This window comes from Saccopteryx bilineata, chromosome 3, assembly GCF_036850765.1.
Source record: "Saccopteryx bilineata isolate mSacBil1 chromosome 3, mSacBil1_pri_phased_curated, whole genome shotgun sequence".
Lineage (NCBI taxonomy): Eukaryota > Metazoa > Chordata > Mammalia > Chiroptera > Emballonuridae > Saccopteryx > Saccopteryx bilineata.
Window position 1 is genome coordinate 50,387,061 of NC_089492.1, and position 25,971 is coordinate 50,413,031.

At 38.5% G+C, this 25,971-nt stretch overlaps 1 protein-coding gene across 4 annotated transcripts in view; it reads right to left on the reverse strand.

Moving 5' to 3' along the window:
• PCMTD1 (protein-L-isoaspartate (D-aspartate) O-methyltransferase domain containing 1) overlaps positions 1-15,018 on the reverse strand; it is an 89,786-nt gene extending 74,768 nt beyond the window's left edge. The window contains exon 1 of one of the 4 annotated variants that reach the window (XM_066266116.1): positions 14,796-15,018. Coding sequence is in view for 1 of the 4 variants with exons in the window: in XM_066266115.1 (XP_066122212.1) it covers positions 14,796-14,976 (181 nt within the window). In the remaining 3 variants the exon portion in view is untranslated. Of the gene's footprint in view, positions 1-14,313; positions 14,405-14,795 lie in introns of those variants that run through there. The other 3 variants (XM_066266115.1, XM_066266113.1, XM_066266114.1) reach the window with 3 other exon arrangements.
• Between the last annotated feature and the right edge of the window lie 10,953 nt (positions 15,019-25,971).

Genomic DNA, 25,971 nt, shown 5'->3' on the forward strand with positions numbered 1-25,971 from the left:
GACCATCAAAAAACATTTATTGGAATAAAGCAGTTCCAGAGTTGTGGGACCGCAGAGGGAAAACTAAATATATAAACAGGCACTAAAGAATTCAATAAAATATTTTATCACTCTTTTAGCAGAAAACAATTCTGGAAGAAAGCAACAGTAAATGACAGACTTTGCTACTGTACTAAAAATGAATTACAATGAACATCAAAGAGTGGTGATTACAAGACAGCCTTAAGTCTCTATAGGGCATTTGTTTCTTTTAATGTGGGTTGGGTAGGAGGTATATGTGTTTAGCAGAAACAAAAATACTTTAAAGATAGTAATTTTTAGTAATTTGTCTTATCCAACTACCTTACTGTAATTTCTCTAAACATTTTTTATAGCCAGTGAGTCCACGGTGGAATTTCATTGTATTTACAGTGAATGCACAGGAATAGTCTGTTATGTACAACTTTTTCAAGTACAGAATTCTTTCCCCAAAGACTCCATGCAGCAAATGCATAAAAACCGCAGCAGCTTTTCTCTGCCAAAAAAGCAATTTAAATAGCTGTTAAATTTGCCCCTGCTTTCCACCAACATATTGCCTCAGGGACTTTAAGGCAGGTATATATTTCTCCTTTCTCCTGCTGACATCTAAATCATCCCCCTTTAGCACAAAATTTCCAAAACATTTAATAAGTTTCCAGAGTAGTTTCACAGGGGAGGAGGTTTCCATCCGTCCTTCAAATTTATTATGTCTGAAACCAAAACCTTCTACGTAGCCCTCCACCTTTCAAACTATCTACTCTTTAATAATTTCCCTTCCTGTTAGTGAAAATCCCATTGTGTTACTACTCATATCAATTTTAGCTAATTACTATAACTAACTTTTAGACAGTCTTTATGTCTGTGGTTCTCACAACTTCAAAAAAATCCTTTATATTATTTTGCTTTACCTGCCCAGTACACCACTTTTATTATTAAAGAAAGGAAGAAGGCCCCAAAATTCAGAGGTACCTTGAGGATGCTGCAAAAAAAAAAAAAAAAAAAAAGGTAATTCTACCTGGCAGGGCTCAAGAGCACCCCCATTTAAACACAGTATCACTAATTCTATCAGTTTTGTAAATGCCATCTTAAATATTTTGTTGGGTGAAGGAGTTGCTTATAGCAATCACTTCCCTAAGGAACCAAATGGTCACAATAAACTTACCTGTATTAGTTTTCTATCATTGCCATAACAAATTAACACAACTGTAATGGTTTAAAACCACGAAAGTTTATTACATTACAGTACTGGAGGTCAAAGTCTGACAGGGGTCTCACTGGGCTAAGATCAAGACAGACAGGGTTGGTTCCTTTCTGGAGGTTGAGTTTGGGGGGATTGTTCCCTTGCATTTTCCAGCATCTAGCGTTCATCTTTCCTTGACTCACAACCCTTTCTGCCATCTTCAAAGCCAGCAACATCCAGCTGAGCTTTCCTTCCACTTTTAAGGGATCTTGTGATTACACTGAGTACATCAAGATAATACAAAATAGTCTTCCTATCTTAAAGTCAACTGTTTAGCAACCTTAATCCCCCTCTGCCATATAAGACAACATGTTCACAAGTTCCAGAAATTACAACATCAAACTCTTTGGGTGGAGGGGAGGATTATTTGTCTACTACACTACCCACACTTTATTTGTCCCCTCCTCTCCGGCAGAATGCTGCTGCAGAGAGAATCACACAATCCAACTTAAATGTGTTCATTTGTAGCCCAAATCCATCCCATCTCTCCTATTTCTCACTTAAGATACAGGAAAGGAAATAAAAGATCACAGTGGTCTCAATAATCATCAAACTTAAAACTGCTTAGGGCTCAGTCCTGCTTAATTTCTGACTTTTACATAGTGAAAACCAAAAAATACAAAAAAAAAAAAATTAATGGAAATCTACTATATAGGTTCATTCTGAATGCTTACAAAAACTCAATTTGGCACAAGTAAAACCCTGCACATAAAAGTTCAGACCTTTTCTTAGCTTTTAATATTTGCAGCAGATTCAAAATTGTTTTTATATAGTATGATTCCAGGTTGGCCTCAAGAGTCTACAGGGTGGAGGTAAAAGCAGGCTTACAAATATGGGTATGGAAAGTAATACAAGAATAAACTGTTTCATATACTCACAATTATAAACCTACTTCTGCCCCACCATATATTTTTTGCTGCTGTTGTTTTTTTCTGAAGTGAGAAGCAGGAGACAGAGAAACTCCTGCATGTGCCAGACTGGAATCCACCCAGCATGCCCACCAGGGGGTGATGCTCAACCCATCTGAGGCATTGCTATGTTGCAACCAGAGCCATTCTACTGCCTGAGGTGGAAGCCATGGAGCCATCCTCAGCGCCTAGGCTAACTTTGTTCCAATGGAGCCTTGACTGTGAAAGGGGAAGAAAGAGATACGAGAGGAAGGAGAGGGGGAAGGTTGGAAAAGCAGATGGGCACTTCTCCTATGTGTCCTGTCCAGGAATCAAACCCGGGACTCCAACATGCTGGGCCGACGCTCTACCGCTGAGCCAACCAACCAGGGCCTGCCTCATTGTGTATTTTAAACATAGACTGTCCTTCAGGTAAATGCTTTTTATGTATCACTAAAAATGAATGGAAAAACACACAAGTCAAGAGAATATTAAGACATTAGGAGCAAGATTTGATTTTAATAATATTCTACAAAAGAGATGACACTAACATATACAATATAACAAATATATAACATCTTTATTATATGCGGCTTAAGTGTCTGTTTGTCGCCGATAGCTTATTGGTTGCTTGCGTAACTGTTCTAGCCAATGGGGTGAAGTTGCCACGGCATTCAAATAGTCCCGCCTTCTGGCATGCCACCTCACAAATTGAGGTTAAAGATTGAAGCAATTATTATGCTGTTAAGAAATCTTAACACCAGAAGGGGTCTTTGCAATGGTACAAGACTAGAGGTTCTCCAATTGAAAAATAATGTCATAATAGCTAAGTCTTTGGCTCCTCTAAAGGTGAAATACATGTCATTCCAAGAATTGATTTGGCTCCATCTCAAACAGGGTTGCCGTTTCAATTGAGACATAGACAATTTCCTGTAAAACTTACCTTTGCTATGACCATCAATAAGTCTCAGGGCCAAATGCTTAAGCGTGTTGGCATTTTTTTACCTGAGCCTGCATTTGGACACAGTCAACTTTATGCTGCCTGTTCAAGATTTCGTAAAAGAACGGACATAAAATTAAAAATAATTGATGGTCCTCTGCAAGGTGAGCTTAAAAATGATGGAAAGATCTACACAAGAAATGTTGTGTACAAAGAGATCTTTGACATGTGAATTAACATTTTATTATTTAAATCACATTTTTTTGTGTGTGTGTGTGTTTTTCTGAAGCTGGAAACGGGGAGAGACAGTCAGACAGACTCCCGCATGCGCCCGACTGGGATCCACCTGGCACGCCCACCAGAGGCGATGCTCTGCCCACCAGGGGGCGATGCTCTGCCCCCCGGGGCGTTGCTCTACCGCAACCAGAGCCACTCTAGCGCCTGGGGCAGAGGCCAAGGAGCCATCCCCAGCACCCGGGCCATCTTTGCTCCAATGGAGCCTTGGCTGCAGGAGGGGAAGAGAGAGACAGAGAGGAAGGAGGGGGGAGTGGAGAAGCAAATGGGCGCCTCTCCTATGTGCCCTGGCCGGGAATCGAACCCGGGTCCCCCGCACACCAGGCCGATGCTCTACCGCTGAGCCAACCGGCCAGGGCCTAAATCACCTTTATTTATTGAGCTAGCGGTGGCTCTTAAGAAATGTACCACTGGCCTGACCTGTGGTGGCGCAGTGGGATAAAACGTCGACCTGGAACACTGAGGTTGCCGGTTCAAAACCTTGGGCTTGCCTGGTCAAGGCACATATGGGAGTTGATGCTTCCTGCTCCTCCCCCTTCTCTCTCTCTCTCTCTTTCTCTCTATCCCCTCTCTCTAAAAATCAATAAATAAAATATTTTAAAAAAAAATTAAAAAAAAAAAAAAAAAAAGAAATGTACCACCAGTGGCTTCCTTCATTGCACTCTACTTTGAGCAATTAAGCAAGTAGAAGGGGGAAACCCCGTGGGGCACTAAGCAAAGAGGCATCCTCACTGCCTGCCCTGGGTAATTCAGTTTGAATTAGCAGACACCTTTGCACAAATCATTTTAATTACAATTTATAATATCTAGAACAGCGGTCATTTCGTATGACCGCCGGGCTTTCTTGTATGACATAACAAGACATTGGACCTACTATAAGCAAGCTTCGCACTAAATGAGAAAAGACCCAGAATCAAACATTTATGAAGGTCTTAACTAGCCCTTAATAGTGACCATTAACCACTGGTCATTAACCTTACTATCAACTACACCTCAGCTTTAAGAATTAAATAAAATGTACACATTCAAGTTTAGTAAAATGTTTTTTGATCTAATACTATAGAAAGTAACAAGAATTAATGTTACAGATAACTGAAAGAGACCTCTTCAAGTTTCAAAGATTAAAAACAAATTACAGGGCTCTGACCGGTTGGCTCAGTGGTAGATCAGCAGCCCAGTGTGTGGGTTCAATTCCCCATCAGGACACATATGAGAAGCGACCATCTGCTTCTCCACCCCTCCCGTTCCCCCTCTTTTCTTTCTCTCTACCCCCCTCTCTCTTTCTCTCTCCCCCTCTCTCTCATCATCACCTCCCACAACCATGGCTCCATTGGTTCAAGTGCAACAGCCATGCACTGAGCATGGATCCGTGGAGCCTTCCCCTTCAGGCTACAAGGAGCTCAGTTGCGAGCATAGCCCCAGATGGCGAGCACATCAGCCCTAGATAAGTGTTGCAGGGTGGATCCTGGTCAGGGTGCATACAGGAGGCTATCTCTCCTCCTTTCAATTGGAAGTGAAAGGAAAAAAAAATTACCAATGTCACCCCAATAAATTCAGTAACGTATCTTAAAATAAATAAAAACAAATGAATAAAAGTCTTTCTACAGTGTAATAATAGTTCTACAGTCTTCAAGACTATCCAGCATAAATCGACCATTTCTTGGTGGTTCCGAATCATTACGAGGAACATTAGTGATAATGGTATGATAGGAATATGTCAGGTACCAATGGGTGCAGTATAAATACTGACAGAGTTTGGAATTTTGTCTTTCCCTTCCAACACGGTAATTTCTCAGTTCTTATGTGTAACCAGATGACTTATTTTATAAATGATATGTCGGGCGTTATGTAGTTCCACAGCCTGTCCTTGAGTGTATCACAGTCACTGGCTTTGCTATACCTAGGCTTTTGTTTTTTAAAATTCCTGGCTCTGTCTATAATATTGATAGTGAGACTGTATGAGGCCCCTCACTCTCTGCCAAGTGTTGACTCACAAAATAATATTACCTTTATTATTAGTGTAACTATCATTTGTTGAGTACTTATTGCACATAAGCTCTGGCCTGTTTTAAACACATTAACTCAATCTTAACAAAATTCTAATATATTATTTTCAAGTATGGGAAACCAAAGGAAGGGATTAAATAATTTGATTAGGAGGCAGAACTGGGGATGAGTTCTAGCTCTACCACACACCAGAGCCTGTGTCCTTAAAAACCACAGATCATTTTATAGAAAAGCAAGCTGAGGCCCTGGCCGGTTGGCTCAGCGGTAAAGTGTCGGCCTGGCGTGTGGGGGACCCGGGTTCGATTCCCAGCCAGGGCACATAGGAGAAGCGCCCATTTGCTTCTCCACCCCCCCCCTCCTTCCTCTCTGTCTCTCTCTTCCCCTCCCGCAGCCAAGGCTCCATTGGAGCAAAGATGGCCCGGGTGCTGGGGATGGCTCCTTGGCCTCTGCCCCAGGTGCTAGAGTGGCTCTGGTCGCGGCAGAGCGACGCCCCGGAGGGGCAGAGCATCGCCCCCTGGTGGGCAGAGCGTTGCCCCTGGTGGGCGTGCCAGATGGATCCCAGTCGGGCGCATGCGGGAGTCTGTCTGACTGTCTCTCCCCGTTTCCAGCTTCAGAAAAAGAAAAAAAAAAGAGAAAAGCAAGCTGAAAAATGGGAATTATGATGCCCACCTCTCTCTTTGACGAAATCGTGAAAAATAAATGTAAAGTTATATAAAAATGTTAAATCACCTAAAGGTATTAGCATCTCGTATTGCACTATTTCAGGAAGCATCCTTCACACAAAAAGTGTGAGTTTTCCTGTGGCAATACAGGGAAAGCCAATTATACTGTATTTTATGTGAACAGAACCTTCTGGAGTTGTACACTGCAGGTGACATATATGTGTGCATCAACCTTTATATAAAAATTAATTTACTAGTGTTAACTGCATTCATTTAGTACAGTGGTAGTCAAATTGGTCCCTACCACCCACTAGTGGGCGTTCCAGCTTTCATGGTGGGCGGTAGCGGAGCAACCAAAGTAAAAATAAAAAGATCGACTTAACTATAGTTAAGTTGTTTTATAAAGATTTATTCTGCCAAACTTAGCGAAAATCCAACATAAAGGACTTGATAAGCAATTATTATTATATGCTTTAACTTGCTATAACTCTGCTTTATAAATTTTATAAAGTAAAGTTACTTCCCTACTTTATAAATCACCATTACTGTGGAACCGGTAGGCGGTTAGAAAATTTTACTATTAACAGAGATACAAAAGTGGGTGGTAGGTATAAAAAGGTTGACTACCCCTGATTTAGTATTATAGATACAATAAAACCAGTGATTATTAAAAGTGATAACAGAACAGGTTTTTACCAAGAAAAAAAAAGCCTATAAAAAAAGTTGGGTTTTTTTGTCATACACAACCACAAGTCCAAGGTGTCATTTCCTTTCCTTTTCTTCAAAATCAAATCAATTTCATGAATGATTATAATATACAAATAATTATATAAATCACTGTAGAAAAACCTAAATCTTTCTTGATTAATTTCTAATTTCTGTGGTTCAGGAATGAAGAAGGATTCAAATCACTCTATTTGCAGAAAAAAAGTCAAGTCCATTTAATGTTGTACAAATATTGAAAGTAATTCTTTCAAAAAGAAATTTACAATACATGTAAGTCCCTACAGGTCACTGGCAGGTGACAGAACTAAAACTATAGTGATTAACTTCATGTGTTTCAAAATCTGCTATTATATTTGAATAGTAAGGTGACCAAGAATATAAAAATTCACTCGAGTCATTAAGAGAATACATAAAATATGAGAACAGAGTATTAGGATTTACAGAAATCACACAGAAATAAAATAAATTATCCTTCTAAATAATGAGAACCAAAAACTGATTTGTATCTATTTTATGAGGTATGGCATTTCTAAATATTTCTAACAAACTTTAACACCAATATTTTAAAGATGGACTACAAAAATACAACAATATATAATCAGAACAAAAGCTCTGAATCCAGTAGCAAGAAGAGATGTCATGCCTGGCCCAAATACCAGCACACTTGCAGCTCCCATCACCACCAGCTCAACCACCAATAACTTGGTGGTACATGTGCACAAATCACCTGACATGCCGGAGACCCAACCACAGCCTTAGTTCCCTAGCAAAGTATCCAGATTAGAGAAAATTCAAAACACTCACATTTTCTATGCCTCTGGCACCAAATCCATTTGCCTTATATGGCAAAAGATTTATAAAGCTGGGTTTTTCTAGCTGGCATTATCATTAACACAGAAGTCTCTCAGAACTAAGGATATACCACTCCTTGGTGACAACATTCCTGATAATCTGTTTCTTCTTCATCCATATGTCTAGTCTTTCTACAATGAATTCCTATTGCTACTATATGGGGGAAAGCAGCAAAAATAAATGACCTTTTACTTATTATCTCTACAATGACTAGTAAAATCTGTGTAAGTGACCAAAAGTAAATCATAGGTGTTCAGAAATGAGTCTGCAAATAAACCAGTGTGAATAACATCTAAACTATATGAACCATGGCAACATATAAAGTGTCACCATAAAAAGAAGTAGCATATCAAATATCAAAAAACTATTTTTGATGCCTATAGAAAAAACTAAATTTTTAAAAATAAACAACTTATCATAATTACCTAGCAATCACCTTGAAAATAAAGAACTCACCTGATAACCTACAACAAAAAGATCTAGTTTGGTTACATATACACACAATTAAAAACTCCAATAAACTATTGTGTGTGTAATCTAGCAACTAAAATTAAAAAACTTAAATGCCGTTAAAGGGGCAGTTGACCAGTGATTAATTTCATATATGTTCACCCATATTTCCTGAGCATCTGTTGGGAGATATAAGGAACAATAAGACATGTTTTGTGTTTTTAAGCATTTTATAATTCAAATACTACTGTTAGAGTACTCAAAAAACAACTTCAACTTCAGAGCAGAAAGTTATCAAAAGGTTAAACAACTCTATATATGAGAGGATACCTACTACCATATAGGGAAGGGGGGTCTCTAAGAAATGATATATGAGCTAGCGTCAGTGGTCGGCAAACTCATTAGTCAAAAAAGCCAAATATCAACAGTACAACAATTGAAATTTCTTTTGAGAGCCAAATTTTTTAAACTTAAACTATACAGGTAGTTACATTGTTATTAATTTAATTAGGGTACTCCTAAACTGTCTTTTGCTAAAAAGGTCACATGCTATTAGGTCGCATGTGGCTTGAGAGCCGTGGTTTGCCGACCACTGAGCTAGCCTATTACATGTGTAAACTTAAGTTTGAATAAACCAAGAAGTAAATTTGAAAACGAGTACTAGGGCTAAATAACGTAGTTTGTAAGTCAACACTGAGAAACAAGGATTTTATTCCAGAGTAGATTCGTAGCCATTCACTTCCAGTACCATCGTAAAGAACACAAACTTGTAAGTTAAAACACGCTTGGGTTCAGTGGCAGAGCATCGGCCTGGCGTGCAGGAGTCCCAGGTTTGATTCCTGGCCAGGGCACACAGGAGAAGCGCCCATCTGCTTCTCTGTCCCTCCCCCTCTCCTTCCTCTCTGTCTCTCTCCCCATCCGCAGCCGAGGCTCCACTGGAGCAAAGTTGGCCCGGGCGCGCTGGGGATGGCCCTTCTGCCTCAGGCGCTAGAATGGCTCTGGTTGCAACAGAGCAACGCCGCAGAGGGGCAGAGCATCGCCCCCTGGTGGGTATGCCGGGTGGATCCCAGTCAGGCGCATGCAGGAGTCTGACTGCCTCCCTGTTTCCAACTCCAGAAAAGAAAAAAAAAAATTAAAAAAAAAAAAAAAACACGCTTGGGATTAAAATTCCACTTGTACTTACCCTGTTTCCTCGAAAATAAGACCTAGCGCATTTTTAGGAACAAAAATTAATATAAGACACTGTCTTATTTTCGGGGAAATAGGGTAGATTGTTGTACATGGAAATAGACTCACAAAGAAATTCTGATGGAATTCAGAGTTTGGCTGGTTATGCTGATGTTTGTGATGACATGACTACACTATATTAATAAATGTTGACTTTTTGTTCAACAATAAATGTGAATTCTTGTTCCTGGAAAAATACGACATTTCCTGAAAATAAGACCTAGTGCATCTTTAGGAGCAAAAATATATGACACTGTCTTATTTTCAGGGAAACACAGTACTACAACACCTTTAGGCTCATAAAGTCTTCATTTTTTCCTCTGTAAAGTGGGATAATATAGAGTATTTAAAACATCAAACTATTATGAGGACCATATGAGAACAAAGCATTCAGGACAGTGGCTAACATAAGAGACAAACGAAACAGTTAAGTGTTTGGGTTTTTTCTGTTTTGTTTGTTTCTGTTAGGCAGGAAAAACAAGATCAGAGAGCTGCATTCAGGACAATTAATTTAATAACACTGTGCATGATGAATAGCAAAACCTAGAGATTAGGGATGTCTCCTGTTAATGGCAGTTGAGGCCAACAGATTAAAAGTACTTAGTTACTGGGAAAACGGAAAAGACACAGGAGAATCAGTTATCACAATGCTATAAAATGACAAAAAATTATTTCTGACAAAAGGGGAGAGTGAAAAAATTGAAGATGACCTTTGATTTTGTGTCTAAGAAAATGTCATTAGCATAAACAAGGAAATTAGGGAAGAATTATTAAATTTTCAAAGGAAATACTGTAATTCTGAATCTATTGATTCAATAGATAACAAAATGACAGCCTCTTAAAGAGTTTATCAAAAGTTTAACAAGAGGCAAGTCTGAGCCCTGGCAGGTTGGCTCAGCGGTAGAGCGTCGGCCTGGTGTGCGGGGGACCCGGGTTCCATTCCCGGCCAGGGCACATAGGAGAAGCGCCCATTTGCTTCTCCACCCCCACTCCCTCCTTCCTCTCTGTCTCTCTCTTCCCCTCCCGCAGCCAAGGCTCCACTGGAGCAAAGATGGCCCGGGCGCTGGGGATGGCTCCTTGGCCTCTGCCCCAGGCGCTAGTGGCTCTGGTCTTGGCAGAGCGACGCCCCGGAGGGGCAGCGCGTCGCCCCTGGTGGGCAGAGCGTCGCCCCTAGTGGGCGTGCCAGGTGGATCCCGGTTGGGCACATGCGGGAGTCTGTCTGACTGTCTCTCCCCGTTTCCAGCTTCAGAAAAATACAAAAAAAAAAAAAAAAAAAAAAAAAGAGGCAAGTCTGAAGCTTAGAAAAAGACAGTAAGGCTGGTGATGCACATTTAGGGCCTCAACCAGGAGGGAATAAACAGTGGAGACCATGGATCTGAAAGGAGGCTACAGAACTCTGGAAACGGTAAGAACTCAATCTAAGGTTATACTTGTATGTAAAAAGTAATATGAGAAAAAGGAACAAAGGCCACAAGAAGGGTGAGTCTGAGATATTGGCTTAGAGAAATAGCAAAGGACTTTATAACACACAGCTCTTCAGCTGCTAACTTTTACTTTAGATTACATCCTGAACTGACTTATGATAGTATAATAAGGTTTTTTAAAGCACACAAATTATTGAAGTGTTAATTAATCCAACTCAACCCCAGCAGGACTCAGCTAACATAGCAATAATTATATTTAGCTTATTTTTTCAGTATGTCAAAATTCAAAAAACTGTTTAAATACTCATATTCTTTGGCATCCACCAACACATTTGACTTCACTGATGACCCACTCTTCGAAGAAACACCCTCTGCCTTTGTCTACATTCACAATCTGTTCTGATCTTTCTCCCTTGTATTTCAGTTTCTCGTTCATCTTATCCAATTTCTCCCTAAAAAGAGAACTATCAAGAAACAGATGCTTCATGAAATACAGTAGCTGTTTTATACAAATAGTTTTTAAACCACACCTAGATTTTTAAACTCTAGATCAGGGGTAGTCAACTTTTTTATACCTACCGCCCACTTTTGTATCTCTGTTAGTAGTAAAATTTTCTAACCACCCACTGGTTCCACAGTAATGGTGATTTATAAAGTAGGGAAGTAACTTTACTTTATAAAATTTATAAAGCAGAGTTACAGCAAGTTAAAGCACATAATAATAATTACTTACCAAATACTTTATGTCGGATTTTCGCTAAGTTTGGCAGAATAAATCTTTATAAAACTTACTATAGTTAAATCTATCTTTTTATTTATATTTTGGCTGCTCTGCTACCGCCCACCATGAAAGCTGGAATGCCCACTAGTGGGCAGTAGGGACCAGGTTGACTACCACTGCTCTAGATCATACCTGATGCTTCTTTTGTTATCATTCATGGGACCTACGTAGTTTAATTTCTGGCTATTCATGAATATATGTCCCCAAAAGTATTTTCAGGCTAAAGTAGAAAATAAATGTTTTATTTCTTCCCATCAGCCTTAAGAGCTCTCATTAATTTTTGAGAATACACACACACACAATACTTGATTCCACACCCACCAATAGCTGCAAGTCAACAGATCTTAAAGACACCTCTGGCGCTGAAACATTTTTGTGTCCCACAAATATAGAACCCACTCAGATCCAGTGTTAAGTTATCCAAGAGATAGGTGGTAAATATGTCATTTAGATGTGAATCCAATTACCATCCTTAACAACTGCCAAGAATAAAAGCTCCTTTTCCTATATGTAGTTCTTTTCTCAAGTACATATTACCACTGATCATACTTCATTAACTTCAGTATTTGTCATATTTCTTTAAATTACACAATTGTCACATCTGCTGGAAAACTGACACAATTAATATACCATAATATTATGACACATAAAGTGGTTGTCATGATGCATTTTAGAAGACTATTAAAACACCAAAAATGAAATAAGTACATTTTAATCTTTTTAGGGTTCTCTTTGTATTCTTTTTATCATAATAATTCACAGTTTACCAAGAGTGCAACTGAGTTCATAAAAATGTTAAGTGCAATGAAATTATCCACTCAGTTTGTAAGGAACAAAAGTAGTTGTAAGGCTAAAATTAACTATCATATCCAAATTCATCAAGGCATCAACCAAAGTAACTAACATAACACAATCCTCCATCCCCTTGGTTAATGACATCAGCTCAAGGAATTAAATAATATACCACCAGAAACCTCATTTTAAAAGATCATTTTAGTTTCTCACTGTCCTTTGAATTATTTTTTCAATGCATATGATTATATGATATATTCATATCTCTACTTTATAGGGAACAATTCCAACCAAAAAAGAGGAGGAAATTTTGTAAGGTAATTTTCATTAATATGAAACAGCATGGCAGAACAGAAAACAGGTTCTTGGATTAAGCATACCTAAATCTAATGCAGTTGCCACCATTAAATGGCAATGGAATCTCGAGCAGTATGATCTCTCAAAGTCTCTGTTTAATAATCTATACCAGTGGTAGTCAACCTGGTCCCTACCGCCCACTAGTGGGCATTCCAGCTTTCATGGTGGGAGGTAGCAGAGCAACCAAAGTATAAATAAAAAGATTTAACTATAGTAAGTTGTTTTATAAAGATTTATTCTGCCAAACTTAGAAAAAATCCGACATAAAGTACTTGGTAAGTAATTATTATTATATGCTTTAACTTGCTGTAACTCTGCTTTATAAATTTTATAAAGTAACTTCCCTACTTTATAAATCACCATTACTGTGGAACCAGTGGGCCGTTAGAAAATTTTACTACTAACAGAGATACAAAAGTGGGCGGTAGGTATAAAAAGGTTGACTACCCCTGATCTATACCATGAGGAGAATATCACCTATGTGTAATGTGTAGCACATTACTAGCAAAGATAACCAACTCCTTTAAAAAAACCAGTTCCCTAAATAATACAATGGTACAAACAAAGGAACCTGAAAGTTCAGGCTATGTATGTTTAGAACCACACTGTTTTTTGTGATTATCTCACTCAGTTGTTTTCCCTGGAAGCTAGCACCAAATGAACACAAAGTATACTTTTAACAAATACAAGTCAGTGATTAAAGCAGTGTTTTCATCATCCTGCCATTTATGGCTTACTCCCTACACTTGACTATCTCTGGCTGCTTTTTGAGTTTTCTTTTTAACATGCCTGAAATACAAACTGAGTCACTAGCCTTCTAGCTTACCACTTCACATGTGAGCCAGTTCATGTTTAAGGAATTAAAGTGGTTTTCAATTGTCCAACAAAAAGGTAAATTTACTTTGAAAAATACACTTAGAAAAAGAAGTAAACTATTTTAGTAGCCTGTTTGACAAAGTTTCCAAGTCTCTATGTAAACTACCATTAAGCTCTGTGGAAACATATTACTCAAGTTGCCTAATATGTAAATATCCCCATCTGGCCTTAGACATTCTGAAAGTTTTACCACACTATGTTTCAAACCCTTGGTTTGTAGCCCTCTTTAAAAGCTAAAAGATTAGAAAATAAATGAAGACTATGTTCAGCAATAAAAAAAATGAAAATGCATAGCTATGCAGCTTTTAAAAAGAATGATGTAATAAAATGGAGGAATAACTGAGTCTTGTTGGCTAATAAAATCCACACACTATATATGTTATATGTTCTCAATTTTGCTTTTAAAACGTATTTATTTGCACAGAAAAGTCCTGAATGGCTAAACAGTACACTTGAAGACTGGGTTACCCTGGGTAGTAAGGTGGGGGGACGGAGAGGGAGGAAGACGGGGAGAGAAGGGGAAACTATGTCTTCATTGTTTGGCTGCTTGATTTTATTTTTATTAAAAAAAACACACACAAGTATTTATTTAACTTAAAAAATAATAAATTGGTTGAAAATAATTATTGGTAAAACCATACTTTACCCTCCGTGCCCAAATTCTTCTAATTGCAACTAAAAATATAGCTATGATTTCCCAATTTTAAAAAGACATAAAAAAAAATAACACTACAAACTTAAAAAAAAAAAAACCCGATTTCCTCTGATTTTTCTACTCACGGATTTTCTCTACGTCGGTGTTTGAAATACCCTAAGGACAGGCACCATACTTAAACAGTAGTAAACGCTCCAACAAAAACGACCGAAAGTAAGAAAATGTTAGCGCCTGCCCTATCCGCTTAAACCCCTCCCCAGGCTCAACCCCCAAGGCTTCCCCGAGTCTACGCAGATTGGATTCTCTTCCTTCAAAACCAAAACAACGTAAGTCACAGGGCGGATCGGAAAAGGCCCTAAAGGGGCCGCGGAGCGTGAGGACCGCCGGGTCGCCGAGTCCGTGGTTCCATGCCAGGCAGAACTGCAGGACAGCCGCCCCGACCCCTCACGGCCCCCGGCCCCTGCGCACCCCCGGGTTCCCCTGACACCCCCAACGCCAACCCCCGCCGCCCACCTCCCGCCCGCCCTCGACCCCCTGCTGCCCACCCGTGCAGAGCACGCGGGACCACGAACCCACACGACCCCGAGCCCAGGGGCAGCGGCGTTACCTGCGGAGAGGCGGGCAGCTCGGCCCGCCGCAGCGGCGCGCAGGGTCAGGGACTCGGACCTGGCAAGCTCCGCAACAGCCGCCGCCAACGCCGCCGTCGCCGTGTGAAGGGGCGGTGTCGGGACCTGCAGCAGAGGAAGCCAGTCCGTTGAGGACTCCGGAGTCGTCGGAGACCTGGGCATGCGCGCAGAGACGCGGGCGCGAGGGCCTCTCAACCAGGACACCAAAGTCAACAAGGCCTGGGGACGCCCCACCCCGGTTCCGCCCCTTCTGGAATCGTACCGCCCCCAGTCCCAAACTACGCGAGGTCTTAGAAAAGGCCTGAGGACAGCAACGGTGGGGCAGATCTCGCGAGAACGTGATCTTAGCCTCCCACCACTTTGGGCGAGTTTGGATGCACCGGGAAAAGTGGCCTGGTGGTGGCAGTGGTGGCGGAGCCGGGAGTAGTGTTGAGTCGTTTTTTCGCAGAGGTCATTTAACTACTCCGTGTTCCAAAGCAGGGCTTCTCTGTGTCGTAGCATCTCCGAGAATGCTTCCCGGCGAGTTAACTGTGTGGAGGCTCTTGTGCAAGGTGGTCACCAACGTATCTGAAAAGCCAAGAATTTTTCTCAAAATTTTTATCTTGAACAAGTTGTTTCATCGCGGTTGTTACCGCTTCCGCCGCCAGGGCCCGCGCGTTTCCCTGTGTGGCCTCAGGTTCTTTGCCGCTTTCCTGAGTACTAGCAGAGCCCACGTTCTCGGCTTGGCTCGAGACTTGAGCTTGTTAGTCCTGCGGCAAACGGGTATTCCTCATTTAACAAATTGAGAATTTAGAACCGGAAAGGGTGTTGTATTAAGTTAGTATCTCTTGGCTTGCTTAAACACCCCGTAGACCGTGACCAGAAAGAAAGATTTTTTGAGGAAGAAGGTTAGAAAGTTGAGAGAAAGGATACGTCGAGTCAGGATAGCTGGGAAAATGCTGACTTGATGAACCTAGTCAGTAAACAAGCTGTTCAAACTTTATAAAGTGAGTGGGGTGCATAAAAGGCAGTGTGTCTTATCGTAAGTAATTTTGTGCCACTGTTCTGGCTTTCCAATTCACTAATCTTTCTGTGTGTGCCTCTCCAGCCCACTAGTTTGCTTGCATTCTATTCAGTTTTGATTTTCAGATGTGTTAGCAGGGATTGTAGGCTATCTTTACTTAAAAGGTTACTGTTGAGGTACCTTAGAATTGATTACAATAACCTTAATGCCCAAGTTACTGTTTCCCACCATAGTTATGTCCAAGTGTTTTAATATATTCGTGAAAGAAGATGCAAGCAACATCAAAGCTAAAGCCACAAAATAACTTAAAAACAAGATAAAGTTGCTGCTAAAGGAGGTGGGCCATTCAACACAAGAATTTTATTTGGTTTTAAAATACAATACAAATGCATAGCATGGACATTTAGCTGCTAACTGCAAAATCTCTATTCATCTGCCTTCTGGATTAGAGCCAGTGGTCATGGGTTCTTGGGCTCTCTGCCTGGTCCCAGGGCATGCCTAACCGAGATGAGGTCGTATAACAATTTTACAGGATAGCTTTCGCTATTCCTAGCAGAAATTTTAGCACATGAAAATGTTTACCATAGGCAAAATAAGTGGAAATGATTGAGGAAAATAGCTAAAATTAGCATCTGCTACAGCCTTTTCCCTGTTTTCTTTATTTTTTTAAATGTATTTCTCCATTCTGTTATAGAAATTTTTCAGAGTTCTAAGGCTTTTTCTTCTTCCTCTACTGTATTAAAGTTGACCACAGGTTATTTTTAATAAGACTGTTCTAATAAGTACTTGGTTAATAATAGTCTTTGTGGTGAGTAGTTGAACAGCAAAAAAGCCATCACCCATGTATCTTCTATGGCACATCCCATCTGCACCATTTATGATTACGCCTCCTTTTAGCATCTTTCATATATAATTTGCTTCTGGTGAATGTGCGCCTCCTATCAATTTGCAATCCACAAAGTTTGGACATGCCCATTGTGGTCATTGTTGCTCTCCAGTGCCTAGTACAGTGTCTGCTACAATGTTGGTACTGTGCATTTGTTGAATGGAAATCATTCCATCTATAATTATCAATATTTAGAGATTTATTTAGACTTTGATTAATTTAGATAGCCCACAGACAATTTATTCCTAGAGTTCTTAGTCCATTGTTGCACAAGTCTGGTCCTTGCAATAAGTCCAGTCCTTGCAACAGCAATAATACAACTTATTTCTCCATTACCAGATTTCTTAAATTTTAATATTAAGCATAAAATACCTAAAATGAATACTTTGGAAATACAGAATACTGTGTAGGCAGGAGCCTCATAATAAGGAAATGTTAGTCATTTCATTGCATAAAGCATTCAACAAATGCTAATTAAAGTAAATCAAATTTAGCATAAAAACTACTATCACCATACTAGGAATTCACATTTTTCCATAAGCATGATAAAATTGTTGCATACCTTCTTCAGCCTCAGAATTGACCATCTCCATTTATTGCCCAGATTATTCTAAAGTCGTCTAGTTATTTGAAAACTGCATTTTGCGTAATAGGCCTTGATTATGATTTATAGTGCCAAGTCTGGTCTGTGAGGACTGACAGAATTTTCTTATGTTTTTCATTTGACGTGCAATGTCTGGAGAAAAACCAGAACTACATCCTACTAAATGTGGAACTGTTTTGTTCTGCAGTTTAATTTCTTTGTACTCTTGTCAGTAGAGTTTTAAATTCATCACCTCACACACACACAAAATACTTCCACTATAAAAGAGCATTAGTTTCACTATACTTATTTTTCTGTGCTTGAAAAACAAAAACAACACATCAGCATTTCCTTATTGGCTTTAAAAAACATTTAGTTTGTTGGGAATATTTTCTAGAGTAGGACTAGAATTTGAAAATGAAGGAGAAAGCTTAAGAACCTACACTCCAGAGAAGTGATATCTATGTAATTTACACATTGAGAAAATATAAAACAATCCTAAAGGTGACAGAGATGAAAGGGAATATTTTAAAATCTTTGTCTATAGCCATTAGCACTTTTTTAAATGCAAGATATCTCCCTTTTTTGTTCCTCTGTTGCTGCTATTGATTACTTCAACATCTTGAGAATTTGTCATTGTCAAAATTAAGAATCAAGAGCTCTGTGACAAATGAAAGTGTCTATTCTCTAGAGAAAAGAAAAGACTTTAAGTCAGTGGTTCTTAAAATGTTGCCTGGCACCAGGGGCATCAAACTTATTAAAAGTTTAAATTAATGAGGTCCCATCCCAAATTAACAAGTCCTCAGGGCAATTCTGATGAATGCTAAAGTCTGATGAATCAGTGCAAACCATGAAATACACTTTTTCAGTACATACTCCTTTTTTCTAAAATCCATATAATTTGTAGATATGACATTGGGTAGAAAATAGGCTTCTTTTGGGGAATATACTTCATTTCTCGTATTCCCAATGTCTATAATAACTCCTAGGACATTATACTTACTGTACATGGATCTATTCAAATACTTGATCTCAATCTTTTGATTTACAAAATGATGTTTTGTTACTATTATTGTTCACATTTAAAGATGCTATTTGTGATTGTGAATGTGACCAATAGGACTGCTCAAGTTTGAAGTTATATCCACATTGGAAATTTCCCAGAATTGTGTATCACTGCTGTTTTAGTCGACCTTAACCTTTAGTAACTGACCTTTATTTTTTTCACCTCTGAAACTACCCATCCAGAATATGAAATTGATCAGTAGACTCTAATACAGGGGTCCCCAAACTACAGCCTGCGGGCCACATGCAGCCCCCTGAGGCCATTTATCCGGCCCCGCCGCACTTCCAGAAGGGGCACCTCTTTCATTGGTGGTCAGTGAGAGGAGCATAGTTCCCATTGAAATACTGGTCAGTTTGTTGATTTAAATTTACTTGTTCTTTATTTTAAATATTGTATTTGTTCCTGTTTTGTTTTTTTACTTTAAAATAAGATATGTGCAGTGTGCATAGGGATTTGTTCATAGTTTTTTTTTATAGTCCGGCCCTCCAACGGTCTGAGGGACAGTGAACTGGCCCTCTGTGTAAAAAGTTTGGGGACCCCTGCTCTAATAGTTTCCCAACATTTCAAAGCTATTATTATATTCTCTTAAACTTCCTGGTATGTTTTAAAAAATTATGACATTTATGTAAAATTATTTTATAATAAGACTCTTAAACTCAACATGGAATGTCAAAGTATTCAGTTCTTATGAGACAGCAATTGTACATGCACATACCTTGCTATGTCCTACCGCTTCCTTCCACCAAAAGAATTCGTAACAAAATACTGAAAAGCAGAAAAGTTGCTTTTAGCTTCTTATAATCAGTAACCATTGAAATCTAAGTAATAGGAGATTATATGTGCAATTAAAAACAAAATTATACTTTTCCAAAATCATTACCCTGTTCTTTAAATGGATACATCTGAACTTCTTACCCTATTTAATATTAAAGTAAAATCTGATGTGTTGACTATTCCCAATTATAAATAAATTTTAATTAGAAATGTAATCTCTTTAATAATTTTAAACCACAATATATCAATATGTACATGTCATTGTTTTTATATATATAGATCCCTCTTATTTTCTCTGTTAAATAAAAGTATCAAAGACTTTTAAATGACTGTTTTAGGTATCATTTCTCACCTTTTTAGGATTTAGTTAAAAATAGCTTATCTATTGGCTCAGTGGTAGAGCGTCAGCCTGGTGTGTAGGAGTCCCGGGTTCGATTCCCGGCCAGGGCACACAGGAGAAGCGCCCATCTGCTTCTCCACCCCTCCCCCTCTCCTTCCTCTCTCTCTCTCTCTCTCTCTCTCTCTCTCTCTTCCCCTCCTGCAGCCAAAGCTCCATTGGAGCAAAGTTGGCCTGGGCACTGAGAATGGCTCTATGGCCTCTGCCTCAGGTGCTAGAATGGCTCTGGTTGCAACAGAGCAATGCCCCAGATGGGCAGAGCATCGCCCCCTGGTGGGCATGCAGGTTGGATTCCAGTCAGGTGCATGCAGGAGTCTGTCTGACTGCCTCCCCGTTTCCAACTTCAGAAAAATACAACAACAACAACAAAAATAGCTTATCTAATAATGGACTACTGATTCCTTCATCAGCTCTTGTTTTCTGTTGGTTTGGTAGAAGTCACTATACCCAAGAAAGGTATATAGATAGCTCCTTTAATTTCCTAAGCTGGGAAGTCTTAAGGTTACATATCTTGTTGTGTTTACCTAAAACTACACTTGTATACTATTGCAATATTGGCCAAATAGTATTTAAAGTGATGTATAATACTTATTCTATTAAGTAAATTGATAGAAATTTAATTAAAATAAGAAAAAGAAAGATGTGTCAGTTTATTAAAGAGGAAATTGTATTTATAAAATGATTTGAGAGATTGGATTGTCTAACATGCTGTTTATATATTTTTATGTCAGGTGTCTAAGAAGTGAGTTAGAGAATTTATTGCTATGTACATTTAAATATATGAAATAACAATTTGTTTTTATTTTTTATTATTTTTTTTGTATTTTTCTGAAGCTGGAAACGGGGAGAGACAGTCAGACAGACTCCCGCATGCGCCCGACCGGGATCCACCCATCCGGGGCGCCCATCCGGGGCGAAGCTCTGCCCACCAGGGGGCAATGCTCTGCCCCTCCGGGGCGTCGCTCTGCCGCAACCAGAGCCACTCTAGCACCTGGGGCAGAGGCCAAGAAGCCATCCCCAGCGCCCGGGCCATCTTTGCTCCAATGGAGCCTTGGCTACGGGAGGGGAAGAGAGAGAGACAGAGAGGAAGGGGGGGGGGGTGAAGAAGCAAATGGGCGCTTCTCCTATGTGCCCTGGCCTGGAATTGAACCCGGGTCCCCTGCACGCCAGGCCAACGCTCTACCGCTGAGCCAACCAGCCAGGGCCTGAAATAACAAATTGGACATGATAACATAATAATCTTAATTGCTTCATCTTAAACCGTTGAAATAATTGTATCTTTCCCCACTTTTTTTCCTTTCCTTGGGATGTATTGTCCCTTCATATATCAGATTTTGCCTCCCTCCCTAATGGATTAAAAGTAAAATAACTTAAAATAATTTTCTTATGATGAATATCTACATTATATCTTAGCTTCAAATTTTGCAAAACAGGCTGCATTTTTGGAACTCACTTATAATGATGTGGTTTTCTTTTTCATTAGAAAAAACAATTTAGGGAAGGAATTGCCTTAATCAGCTAACTATGTATCATAGGTATATATATATATATATATATATATATATATATATTAAGCTAATAAAATAATAGACATAATGAGGATGTTATTTTATTGACAAGAATAGCATTTAAGATATTCTATTTTCATGAAAAATTTTTAGCCTCTTTCTCTCCAACGTTTTCAAAGTTTTCATTATCTTTTTTCTACCATGGGTATTCAGACACTGATAAAAATTAAATAAATAAATAAATAAAAATGTTATACCATTTCAGAGCTCATTAATATTTAAAAGAAGTCTAACTTTCATTTTGCATCTGGATTCAGATTCATTTTTAGAATTTTTTTCCATACCAAGGCTTATTCCAGAGAGCTGCATATAAGCAAACTTCTGTTATAAACTTGTAAAGTAATGGCATGTAACCTTCAAATTTGATAGGATTAGTCTTCTACAAATGAATTAGTGGAGGAAAGATGCTGAAAGTACACCCATGTCTATATTTCCTATTCTATGAGAATTATATTCTATAAATAAAATAGTACATGTCTACTAAGAAGAAGGATGAGGAGAGGTAGGAGAGAGGAAAGGAAAGAGAACCTTCCATTCTCTATTTAATAAAGTTTGTATACAGCAAATTAATTGATACTTCTTATCCTTTTGTATTACCTTTTTCAAATTACTTTGTTTTTAACTTCTCTTACAGCTGTATTTATATTGAATTTGTTCTATTGAGTGGACTGTCCAAATAGATTATGAAAAGCTTAATAGCGTTCTAGGGCCTAGCACAGTGGCCTGCTCATGGTAGAGGCACCACAAAAAATGTATTGGGTAGATTTTCTGTAATATAGAAACTTCTGGGGAAGGGAAAACAAACACTATTCTTAATTGATTAATTCACTTATTTATTCAACAACTATTAGGTTGCAAGATAATACTGGCCATGGGAGATACAGCAGGTAGTAAGTCAGAAAAGGCCTTGGAGCTCAGATTTTCATGCAGCATGTGTAAAACCGAAGGTGAAAGTATGTAAGAGTAATACAGAGAATATCAGAACTAAATACCTTAAAAGTCATTTGGTGAGCTCCTCGTGTTTTGCAGATGAATTGAGAATTAATTGTAACTTGGCAATTATGGTACATTTAATATTGATAGGATACTGGAAATCGTTTCAATACAAGGAAAATATAAAAATTATCAACAAGGAATTTATTTTACAAAAATAAGCATTTCTAATTTATTGTCTGCAGGAAATAGTGACTTGAACTCTAAAATTAAAATAGTATTTAATCTATATTGATACTTTTCCTTAAATATTTTGCATTATAAACTAGATGCATTGAAACTATAGAAAAAAATATTTTTTAAGTGAGCAAGAGAAACAGAGGGACAAAGACAAACAGGAAGTTGAGAGAGATGAGAAGCATCAGTTCCTCATTGTAGCATCTTAGTTGTTCATCGATTGCTTCCTCATATGTGCCTTGACCATGTGGGCTCCACTTGAGCCAGTGACCCCTTGCTCAAGCCAGCGACCATGAGCTCAAGCCAGAGAGACCTTAGGCTTTAAGCCAACAACCTTTGGGCTTAAGCAAGAGACCATGGGGTCATGGTCTGTGATCCCACATTCAAGCTAGTGACCCCGCGCTCAAGCTGGTGAGCCTGTGCTCAAGCTAGCAACTTTGGGGTTTTGAACCTGGGTCCTCAGCATCCAGGCCAATGCTCTATACACTGTGCCACACCCTGATCAGGCTAGAAAAAATATTTTTAAATTTACCTATATGTAACTAAATTTACATTAATGATTTTAAAGAATCTATCAAAAATTTAATTAACATTTCCTAAAATCTATGATGGTCACCGACAATATACAACAATACATGACATAATTGCTCCTCAATAAACTGGTATTTAAATAATACAAGGAAGAAAGTGACCCATGACATAAAAAGGGTACAAATAAGATACAATTGCTTCTTAGAAGTGCTCCATGGCAGAAATTAAGTTTTAATGAAGATCTGCGGTGATGGAAAATGATTTGACATTGGGTAATGGGCACACGACACAATCAACAGTTCAAATAATATAGAAATGTTTACCTGAAATGTATGTATTCTTATTGGTCCAATGTCACCCCAGTAAGTTTAATTTTCTAAATAAAAAAATAAAAAGCAAAAGCTACCTAAAAAAGAAAAAGAAGCAAGATCTGAAATTTAGAATTTTTGTATTACTAAGATAATGAAATTGGTCATTTTATGATAAAGAATAGCATAAAGAGTAACACTGAAATAGGTATTTTGTGATATATTTTCAAAGAGCGAGATTAATTTCATTTATCTAGAACACAGTGAAAAAGGGATAATAGGAACTAAGTCTAGAAATGTAAACTACCAGATTCTGATGATCATTAAACTTCATGCAGCAGAACCATGTTTATTTTATTTATGCCTAATTGACTCCAGTGCCTATTTCAGAACTAAAAATTATATTCTATATAACTATTGCTATGAGATCAAATCATCTGAGAGTTTGCCTCAATGATTTATACTATTAATGAAGATACTGTGTTTGTGTATTTTTATTTTTATTTATTTTTGAGAGAGAGAGGAAGGGAGAGAGAAGTATCAAGTTCTAGTTGTGTCACTTTAATTGTTCATTGATTGCTTATCATACATGTCTTGACAGGGTGGCTCAAGCTGAGCCTGTGACCCCTTGCTCAAGCCAGCAACCTTGGGCTCAAGCTAGTGATCTTGGGATCATTTCGATGATCCCATGCTCAAGCTGGTGACCCCATGATCAAGCTGGATTATCCTGAGCTCAAGCTGGTGACCTCAGAGTTTTGAACCTGGGAACTCAACATCCCTGGCCAAGGCTCTATCCACTGTACCACCACTGGTCAGTCTGTGTGTGTGTATTTTTTTAAATTATGTATTCATATTCTGAAATGAAGTTACATTTCTTGGTTAATAAGACCATCTTTATTGATCAGGTATTGAACCACAGTAATGAGCCCAGGCACTGAAATAATATCTCATATATATAGATTCTTCCTGCTCTAAATATGTTGATAATCTTGAACACAATAATTATGAGAAATTGGCTAGAACCAACTGATCTTCAAATAGAGTGTTTTTCTTAAACCTAACTATATAAAATAGTTTGCTAAAACTAGGGGTTTGACAACAAATCCATTATCAGGGCTGAATATAGAATTTTAAATGAAAAATCTTAAAACAAAACCTTGGCCTAAAAAAACCCAAAAACCTTGGCCTAAAAAAATCAAGACTATTCCCTTTCAGCAAAAATGGTGGATAAATCAGAATGTGATTTAAATGCTATATCTTTTCAAAAAGACATTTACAGTCTGGTTCTCACAGAACACACTGGAAAAGTCTTCACTCCTCTTTAATTTGAAGGTGATGGCTAGGTGACAAAGGCAGTCCAAAAAGCACAAGTGGTTGGATCAGAGTGCTTCCACTCCCCCTACTGACAGAATTATAAATCAGTGTGTAACAAGAGCAGAGTGGATCACAGCTATTCTCCTGTTGTAACCACAGTTAACAGTGCCCTCATGTTCCTCCCCGAGGTATAGGGACCCCTCTATTCTGACATCCACATATTCCCCATCTGTGTGGCCATATGACCCAATGCTTCCTCTACTTCTCTACAATATGTTGAGCCCAAATACTCAGCAAGAACCATGCTAGAAAGTTCATAATGTGATAAAGGAATTCATACCAAAATGCTTCATACATAAAATCATCTTGATTTCCCCCAGGAGTGTTTTTATTTAGACAACACTTTTAAAAATCAAGACTTCTTATGAAGAAATTAAATAATGATGTTTTAGTAATTATAGTAAAATTGTATATTGGTCTCAGTAGTAAGCTATAGCTAGATGGTTATAGTCAGGAGGACATTTTGTTTTCTTAGCTTCCCTCAATTTCTAATTAAAAGGCTGAAAGATGAAATATATCTTTGAGGTACTAGTTTATATTTTTATTCTACACCTTTTCCTTTTCCCTTAATTTGTTTTAGTAGTTAGCCAAGTCATGAGTTCCCTGCCTTATTGAAGAGGTGAAATTATTGATAGGGCAGAAAGTGGACTGTGCTTACACAACAGAATAAGAACAAAACAGACAACCCTGGGTTGATGAGCAGAAAAATAAAACAAAAAACTTTTTTAAGCACTGCCCCAAGTAGGGGAGAAAACTTCAGCGGAAGTGGACACTCGATTTATTCAGGTAGGCTGGGTTTTTAGGCTTGCAGTTTTCAGTTCCACCACAGCCTCTCATGCCCCAAAGGTAGAATGTAATCATTAGGAGCTCACATCTGCCATACCAGCTGAGAACTGATCTCAGCAGGAACTGATGTCTCATGGCCAGCAGAGCCTCGGTGATTTGGCCTTATATAAGAATTCATAATTTCTTAATATTCCTGAAGTTAGGAGACCTGAAAGTATAATTCAAATTAAAATTTCCCATTGATTCCATAGTATATGAGTTTTAACTCAAATTTGACTGGAAAAAAAATTGGCTATATTGACTTATGATCTAAAACTTGTATAATTTTCTGTGATTTCACTTCCATTCCAACCTACCCCTATAAAATATTATTGGAGAGCTCTCTAGTGGTCAGATGCTCTCAACACATCTACCATTATTTAACACAAACTTTGGGGACCATACATCTTGATTTGCTCAGGATAGTCCCAGTTTATGAATGCTGTTCTGTTGTAATTATCAATAGTGTATCTGTTTACTCTCGAAAGTGTCCAGGTTTGGATGATAAATTATATGCCTTCCTGATACATTAGTCATTCAACTATCAATCTGCATAGATCATTTTATGTTATTCTAACAAAAAACACAATTCCAGTGGCTTAGCACGACAAAATTCTAGTGACATTTTAAGTAGCTATCCGCCAAGATAAGTCCAGCATTCCACTATATTAA